This window comes from Engystomops pustulosus, chromosome 1 (assembly GCF_040894005.1).
Source record: "Engystomops pustulosus chromosome 1, aEngPut4.maternal, whole genome shotgun sequence".
NCBI classification, from domain to species: Eukaryota; Metazoa; Chordata; class Amphibia; order Anura; family Leptodactylidae; genus Engystomops; species Engystomops pustulosus.
In genome coordinates, this window is record NC_092411.1 from 47,790,712 (window position 1) to 47,800,450 (window position 9,739).

The 9,739-nt window shown below is 38.5% G+C and overlaps 1 protein-coding gene across 1 annotated transcript; it reads left to right on the forward strand.

The window, feature by feature from the left end:
* The first annotated feature begins 604 nt into the window (after positions 1-604).
* On the forward strand, positions 605-5,161 carry RFESD (Rieske Fe-S domain containing). Its single transcript, XM_072119321.1, has 4 exons — positions 605-716; positions 1,497-1,687; positions 1,763-1,797; positions 4,731-5,161. Exons 2-4 carry the CDS (start codon positions 1,510-1,512, stop codon positions 4,998-5,000), a joined length of 483 nt encoding a protein of 160 aa, XP_071975422.1. The 5' UTR covers positions 605-716; positions 1,497-1,509; the 3' UTR covers positions 5,001-5,161.
* Positions 5,162-9,739: the final 4,578 nt, after the last annotated feature.

Sequence of the window (9,739 nt, forward strand, 5' to 3'; positions counted from 1 at the left end):
TGATCACTTGGAAATGATGAGGGGTAATCAATATCATTATCTTCTGATCTCTACTGTCAGATGGAGACATCATGGGATCCCAACTATACCTGAATCAGTGGAACAAATGCTTATTAAAGGATATGCGAACGTGGTGAAGAATCTTCTTTGAAGGCACCATATTTTATACCACTAAACTAGCAGTCCCCTCATTTAGGATATGAAATGTCCTCTCTAGAATTCCTTCTTAAATATGAAATATCTCCCTCTACCTTAAAAAATATGTCTAGAATTGAAGATACCGGGCATCTGAATACCCCCGTCAAACTTTCAAATTAACTCTTCTCTGCTCAGTTTCATTTTACTTTGGAGGATATTTTTTATAGGTAAACAGGGAAGATTTTACATAAAACGGGAAATTCTAGAAGGGACATTTCATTCTCTTCCTGAGGGGGGCAGTAGTTTAATGGGGTTAAAGCTGGTGACAGAGCCCTTTTAAGTTACTGTATAGTCTATGTAGTACAAGCACATAGGATAAGCAATGTATTCCATCCCCTAACTTACACGTGTCCAGTAAGCAAAAATTAAAAAAAACCTCAAAGAGCAGATTTTGGTGTTCTGCCCTTGTTATCAGAAGGGCGGGACACCCAAAAACATGACTAAATGACATAAGGGACTGCACTTCATCGTGTCACTGTCTTTTACATGAGAGGACCGTGGCATTGAGCAGGAGACTGGTGAGTAAATTATACATTATGATAATAATATTATGATATATGATATAATGTGTATGAGTAGTTATTCCTACAAAAAGTACAAAACAGGAAAGCCTAGACTTGGGGTGATACAGTGTATATCAGTGGATCTACAATCATCTACTGCTTACACAAGGACTTACTGATATCTTGAAGAAGGGGCCATCTATATATACATTAATACTGTATATGTAGAAGAATTATTTACATCTGTACATAGATGTTCCAGACATGGGCAGTTGGGAATTAGGGCTATTACCAAAGACAAATCTCTAGATGGTGAAACAATTCTTTTATTAGTTACATCACATCACAGATCTTTTCTTTCTGTTCTTATTTTATGACCTGGATTTTGCTAAAAAAAAAAACTTAAACATAAAATCAACATTAAATAATGCTTTGTGAATCTGGATTTATACCCCTCTTTTTTGCCATCCAGTTTTGGTTTAAACACTCATCCAATAAGGCATGTGAATGATAATATACATGTCCAGGTTAATACACAATCATTTTTATTTATGACAACCAGCAGTAATATCTCACGGACTGATGGCCCAGATAGTTACAGCACGTTGCATCGTTCAGGTTAATGGATTTTACACTCTGATAAGGGTTTCTTTTCATGCATATGTCATCCAGGCACATGGAGATGGTAGTAATACAATGGGTGGTTTATATTAGAACATCATTTTGTTAGGTCTTTCTTCATGATATTGGATCTTATTATCAGTGCACAAGTGACATTAACTCTTTATTTACTAGTAATATTGTAAAAATGGGTCAGCAACAAACAGTCATCCAAGAGCCGGAAGAATTGGATGAATCTGCTGTCTTGGTGGGGAAAGTAGAAGACTTGAAAGTATCTAAGCGGATCAGAACCACAGTGAATGACAGAGAAGTAGTAATATTTCATCATCTAGGCAAATATCACGCCATGGACCTTCGCTGCTATCGTAAGTTGTTTTGTAGAAAGTTCAATAACATTTCAAACGGGATAAAGGTAAAGTTTTAGTTTTTCTCTGCCATAGATTCCGGTGGACCCCTTCATCTTGGAGAAATCGAGGTGGGTGTATTTCAAATATCATAAATCATAGATTATTAATGGTGGCTGAGTGGGTAGCACTTCTGCCTTGCAGCGCTGTGGTCCTGGGTTAAAATCCCACCCAGGTCAACATCTGCAAAGAGTTTGTATGCTCTCTCTGTGTTTAAGTGGGTTTCCTCCGGCTCCTCCGGTTTCCTCCCACACTCCAAAATATACTGTTAGGTTGTTTAGATTGTGAGCCCCATGGGGATAGGGACCAATTTGACAAGCTTTGTGCAGCGCTGCATAATCTGTCTGCGTTATATAAATAAAGAATTATTATTATTATTGCTTTATTTTATCGAAATCTTAGGAGCTTTTCTTAGATAAAGAAAAAAAACTTGTTTCTTAAGTCCAACCATCAAGAAAAGTGTCAACTCTCCTGACTTAGCTGCCACATTGTCTGTGTTATTTGCGTTCCTCCTGAAATAAACATGTTTTCCTATGATCTTGTGTTGTGCAGTTGCTTTGTTTATTGAAAATTATGAGTAGTTAGACAAGAAGTTGTAACCAGTTTGAAAGTCACTGTATAGTCAGATATAGGCAGCACTGGTAGTATCAAACCCCCAACTTGGTAACACCCCGATTGGCTAACTACTCAAACATTTCTAGAAGGAAAAACAAAGAAACTGCACAACGTAATGTTAGGAAAAACAATGATTGTGAATTGTTATTTTAGGAAAATGCAATTATTCCAAGAATCAGAAGAGGTGACAAGTTCTCTTTTATCATAGCCCTAATATAATGTATCATTAGATATTCATCATACTTTGTGCTATTACTTCGTCTTGGGGTTGGACAGCATATAGTTTATGCTACTTTAAATTAAAGAACCCTAAAGCCCCTGATGTATCTGTACTGATCCCTTAGCAATTATCTAACATGTGCTCTTGGCCATGGTGTGGATTTCACACTTTAAGTGGGAAAGATTAAACCTTGTACTGCATGTTCACACATATAGCAGCTCTAAGAATTATCTAGAATATGTGTTAGATTTAAAAAAAATTAATTTGTTTATTTTTATTGTAATATTTTGTGTATCACAGTTTGTTATTTTAATATTTGCCAGGAATACGTAGATACGTAGAAGGCAGTACAGTTTGTACCTGGTATCAGAGAAGTGACATAGTGTATGCCATAAGTAATGGATCACGTAAGAAGCGTCATATTCTGCGTAATTCACGGGAAAAAGAGGATATTTTTTTATCTTTCTGTCCAGGCATCAGTAATGTTGCTGAGTTCTGTTATCTCTACTGCACACATAGACTGACTTATTCTGCGTGCACCAGCACAACTTTTAAGATGAGATTTTCTGCCTAGTCCACGTGTGTGAAATCAGCCTGTGTGATGAGTACATTTAGTTTTAAGAATGAAAATTTTGACATTTACTACGTTCTTCTGCGTTTAGCAAACTATTGTCTACTGTATCCTCTCAGTTCAGAAAGCTTAAAGGAAATTTACCACCAACAGTGTGTGGTAATTGTCTTATATTTGTTATCTGTGGCCTCCTTCCTTCTAAAATCAATTTATGGAATTATGTTTATCAGTCAGAAGGGCTCTGAGGGACATTACAGGAGTCCCACTGTGTTCTGGCTTCACAGCCTGTCTCACCCTTCCCCTCTCCCACTGCTTGCTGTAATCTCATGGCAGCAGAGGAGGTTTCAGCACACAGTGGAGCCAGAGCACAGAGGGGCTTTGGTAAGCTCCCCATAGCCTTTCTGACTCATTAGCATAATTTTGATTTAGAAGGAAGGAGCCCAAGGAAAACAAATATAAGCAGACTACCAGTCTCTGTGCCTGAATCTACAAGTAACTGTCCCTGGTGTATTATGCTTGATTTTGATGGTAGATTGCATTTAAGCTCTCTCTACAGAACACTTTCATACCTCTAATTCTAAGGACATTTACCTTACCTCAATATATTTTAACAAGTTATTCAGTGGGATAACAAGGAGAGGCAGGGCCTCATAGAAGATTTCTGAATAGGGCCCCTTTTCCACTTAAAAATATACATATTATACTCATATATGCACGTACAAATTTATATACATAAACATACAGTTCTCACACATACACACACTTTCTTACACACATATGCACACATGTAGAGCATATACACTTCATATGTACACACACATACAGTGCCATATACAGACGTACAGTATACATATATATTCACCCTACACCAGTGGTGGCAAACCTATAGCACGGGTGCCAGAGGCGGCACTCAGAGCCCTTGCTTTGGGCACCCGACGCCACTACCACAGCACATTAGACGATTCTCCATGTGCAGTGTGACTCTGGAAAGAAGCTATATTGATAGTGCAAGTTTTCCCTTCCTCTTTCCTATGTTGGTGTCCTCAGGAGGCCAATATGATTGGAAGTTGTTGTAGAACAGTACAGTAAGTTACTTCTTAAATTTTTGGTTGGCACCTTGGGTTGCAGTTTGGGCACTCGGCCGCTAAAAGGTCTGCCACCACTGCCCTACACCATAGACACATCACAGATACACACATATACACAGCATATACAGTGTGCAGCATAATATGTATATAATGGTGCACATCCTCCCTTCTTTATTGTCAGGTTGAATGACGTGGCTCCCTGCCATTGTGGGCCCCATACCAGCTACCACTGTAGTTACGCCCCTGATGTTAGTTAGATTTGTTACAAGCTGGTGTATAGTTCAGTGTGATGTTCCACAAACATCATGCATTAGTTTCAGTGTATTGTAAATTATACTACAAAGTTTGGGAACTCATAGTATTGCATGGAAGTCTTGTTTTTTCTTTATAGTATATTGCATATATTGCATGATTTTATAGTAAGTGCAGTAGACCGCCATCATGACCTACACCCAAGGTTCACATTAGTACAGGCTCCAGACACTTAAACATGCTCTTGTTTTTATTCAGGATATTAATGGAAAAACGTGTATTGTTTGCCCTTGGCACAAATATAAAATCGTTTTGGAAACTGGTGAAGGTCTGTACCAAGGAGTTAACCATCAAGACCCAAAGCGAACAAAACAGTGGTTCTCTAAAGGAAAGAAGCAAAGAACTCACAAAGTGACGGTGAAAGATGGGAAGATCTATGTAACACTCTCAGATTTAAATGAAAGATGCGACTCTGATTTCTATGCAAAAGAAAAGTTCAATGATGAACCATGTCCTGATCCTGTCTAGCCCCATGACTATGCAGCCTGTATTGGCCTTAAAGGAGTTGGGCACTTTACTTTAAGTTTATTGTAATTGTATGAGGTGCAGAATATTAGGTAACTTACCAATATACATCGGTTATCGTTATGAATGAAGCTGTGAGTTTATAAACTTGTTGACAAGACACCCCTTAACCCCTTCCCGACGCGCGCCGTACTAGTATGGCGTGCGCCGGGTTCCGGTGCATGGGGAGGGCTCGCGGGCCAAGCCCTCTCCATAGCCGGTAAGTCTTTGCTGCATATTGCAGCAAAGGCTTACCGGTAACACCCGCGATCGGTGCTAGCAATGCTGCCGGCGGCTTCAAAGAGATGGCGCCGCATGGGCGCCGCCATCTTGTTGTGGATCGCTGCTCCCCGATGACGTCACGGGGAGCGGCGATCCGTCGCCATGGTAACCTCGGGTGTTCCGAACACCCAAGGCTACTTCCTTTTAACCCATGCATTACACTGTGCTAATTGCACATTGTAATGCATGGGGAGTAAAATCCACATATACTGCCATACTGTAGTATGGCAGTATATGATAGGATCGATCAGACTACCTAGGGTTAGAGTACCCTAGGGAGTCTGAAAAATAGTAAAAGTAAAAATAAAACAAAGTTTAAAAAAAAAAAATTATAATAAAAAAACCTAAAAATTCAAATCACCCCCCTTTCCCTAGAACTGATATAAAAATAAATAAACAGTAAAAATCATAAACACATTAGGTATCGCCGCGTCCGAAAATGCCCGATCTATCAAAATATGATAATGTTTTTTCACTATGTTTAACCCCGTAACGGAAAATAGCGTCCAAAGTCGAAAATGGCATTTTTTTGCCATTTTGAAAAATATAAAAAAATTAATAAAAAGTGATCAAAAGGTCGCACAGTCCCAAAAATTATAGTAATGAAAACGGCATCAAAATTCGCAAAAAATGACACTATCCACAGCTCCGTACACCAAAGTATGAAAAAGTTATTGGCCCCAGAAGATGGCAAAATAAAAAAAAAATATTTTGTACAGGAGGTTTTAATTTTTTTAAATGTATGAAAACATTATAAAACCTATACAAATTTGGTATCCACGTGATCGTACCGACCCAAAGAATAAAGTAGACATGTCATTTGGGACGCAGAGTGAAAGCTGTAAAATCCAAGCCCACAAGAAAACGTCACAAATGTGGTTTTTCACCATTTTCACTGCATTTGGAATTTTTTTCCCGCTTCCCAGTACACGCCATAGAATATTAAATACCGTCACTACGAAGTGCAATTTGTTACGCAGAAAATAAGCCATAACACAGCTCTTTATGTGGAAAAATAAAAAAGTTATAGATTTTTGAAGTTGGTGAGTGAAAAATGGAAGTGAAAAAACTAAAAAAGGCCAAGTCGTTAAGGGGTTAAAGGAGAGTGACAATAATAAGAGCATGTACTATACTGATTGGTGGACAGTTAGAGATCACATGACCCTCCATCTGTGGACAGGTTATGGTCAGGTATGGTAGCTAATGAAGTAAAGACATTTCTGAATTACGATGCAGAACTATTAATAGATGTATATTAGTAAGTTACCTATTACCCTGCCCCCCACCTCCCCACACACACACACACTTACATACACCTTACAAAAAGTGGCCAACTCCTTTAACATTTTCTTGGCCAACCCCTTTAAATTTTATAGGCCTTCTAAAAGCTGTAACTTTTTTTTAATTTTTCCTTTGATGTAGCTTTTTGATGGTTTGCTATTACTGGTATCACCTTCACATTTCTATAACTTATTAAAAACATTTTATTAACTCATTTTTCAAATTTTACAGTTACTATTTACTATTATGAGTTTTGTTTTGTTATACAGCATAAATCATTTTTATTATTGTTATTCATGTATGATGTAATTATTGTTATTCTAATTATATGGATCAGTAGGATTATGAATATACCAAGGTTTTGGTGTTTTACTCATTTTGCGCAGTATGAACACTTTTGTCAATTAGTTTATTTGTGTTGCCACAACATTTTTTAATTTTTCCATTGATGGAGCTGTTTGAGTTCTTGAGGGAGATGTATTAAAAGGGGCACATGTATCATAAGTCTGGCTTTGTCCATCAGTTTTTTTTCTTTTTGGGGGGGGGGTGCTGGTCACAAATATCTTATTGATACATGTGGCGTTCGGTCTTAAGTGAATTTGCAACTTCTAAAAACAAAAGTTGGAAAAAGTCACAATCAGCTGTAAGCTAATTTCTATACCTGGTTAAGACAGGTTGCAGAAGCCCCTTAGAGCTGGATTATAGCTGAAATATGTCTTTCCGCCTTTTTAAGCATTTGCATTACAATATAATTTGCACCCTGACAGAATCCTCTGTATAGTCCCAGGGGTTTGGCTTTGGTTTGGATGCATTTAAAAAAAATATGTGACTTGTCTGTGCTGCTCACTCCTTAGCTCTCAGCCTCCACCTTTGTGCTCCTGTACAGCTCTCTGCCACTGATGTCAGCTTCCCAGGCTGTGAACTCTGTGAAGGAGCAGGAGGGAGGAGCTATACAGGAGCACAAAGGTGGGGGCTGAGAGATGAGCAGTCTGCAGCACAGACAAGTCACATGTTGTTTTTTGAATTGCATCTAAACCAAAGCCAAAACCCTGGGACTACACAGAGGATCCTATCAGGGTACAAGGTAAGTTAGAACACATAATTATATTGTAATACAAATGCTCAGAGAAAGCAGAAGGACATATTTGCAATGCATATTTGCAATGGGCTTTTGCAACCTGTCTTGAGTTAAAATGTTGTCCCTGGTGACAGGTTCCCTTTAAGGGGCAGACTTAGATTTGAGCCAAAATTTTTGGGGAATTGCGTGATAACTCAGGAAACACTGCAGAAAACTAGAAAATGGTGAATGTAAAAGGCGCAAAGAACAGTGCAGAATAGGACTTTTATCACCTTTAATGTAGATAATTGTCCATTGTGGAAGACCTCGCTTAAAGTGGTTATCTATTAAAGAGATTTAACCATGAAATTTCTCAAATTTTAATCCCCTAGTGATGTTTACACAATAAATTTTATTGATGTTTTATCTCCTATAACTTAGTGATGGTTATTGTAAAAATTCCAGTGTGGGCGGTGACTCTCTAAGCTGGCACTTCATGATCCTTCTGTGCCATGAGATGCTGTGTGCTGACAATGTGCTTAGATGATGGGAGGATGGGGTTTATCTACACTTTTACTTAGGTTCTGTAAATTCTACTAGTAACTGACTAGTAGCTATTAGCATAGAAAAAAAGAAATGAAACAGATCAGAAATGAGAGATGAAGAAATCCATGAGATTGGTAAAAACACAATGACACTCTCAGCTCTGCCAACTCACTTAATCAATAAAATACAGAGTCAGCTGTGCTATATAGACCTAATCTGCCTATAGCTTGTAGAGTAAGTCTCTGCATGCTGCTGCCTGCTGCAAGGAAGTGCCTGTGTCCGAGCTGGTCTTGTAATGCAAGGGGGAGGGGCAGGAGGCAGAGAGCACTGCAGTGTGCACATAAGAGAAGCTTTCATGAGAAGAATCCAACCGTAGTCAGAATACTTACAGTCATATCCAGGGACAACCAAAATTGAAAGCAAAAGGTTGGACTTATATCTGTGAAATGCTGTATGTTTGTTAATAACAGTGAATTAGAGAATGTGTTATTTTGTTATCTTCAGAATATTTAAGAATTTGTCTTCGTGTGAATAACCCTATCAATAAAGATTTTATTTATAAGATCTGTCAAAGTCTGATCTTAGTGACCATTCAGAATCACAACAATGAGGGGCCACAATAATCACTGTGGCCCAATTCTTATATACACAGCCACATGTTATTGTTGTACAGATGCATTTTGCTATTTTTACTGAGGAGTTTATGACTTATAGGACATCTACCATCAGCTTGTCTCATCTGTCAGCGGATGGCCTCGCTTTTGGTATCTCCAGGTACAACCGGAAAAAAAAAAGACTTTTATAATATTCAAATGAGCCAGAGGTGCCCCGGCCTACGTCATCCAAGACCCTTCCAGCTCCACATGTGCTCGTGTTCACAGCAGCCTGGTCCCAGCCACCAATCCTGATGTCAGAGGATCAGCGGGTGGGAGCAGGTTGCCATGAACACAGAGGAGGCGGCATATATGAGCAGGCAATGCAGCCGAGAGGTGCTCGGATGACTTAGACCAAAGTGCCTCTGAATGTTTTTACAGAGGTTTTTTTTAAAAGAATCCAGCTGCTCTTGGTGATACCAAAAGTGAAGTCAACCCCTGACAGACGTAACGAGCAAGTAAGTTTGGGAAGTCTACAAGATAGATGTCCTTTAAGGTTATACTGGACTATTTATAGGTTGCACATACTGTTTTTTATTGCCGCTATAAACCTTTTAGGTTAAAAAAAAGGTTTTACAACAGATTAAGAACAGAAAAGTAAAACACTTTCATTGTACACTTCTATAATGTTGAGTGGTTAAAACTACTCCATAAGAGGTTTTTAACATAAAAGCTTTGTGTATAGTGAAATATGGACATCGGCTCCCAGCTGTGATGTTCTACTGACTCCCTGTAATGTGTTTGTTGCTGATGATGACGGCAGAAATTTTTAGTCATTTTTTACTGTGAGGGATTACTGTGTCATTGCTTGTTCTTGTTAGAATAGCAGCATGTGGAGTCTTATATGTTATTCTTCCTTAAAAGTTTAACTTTTTTAGATTTAT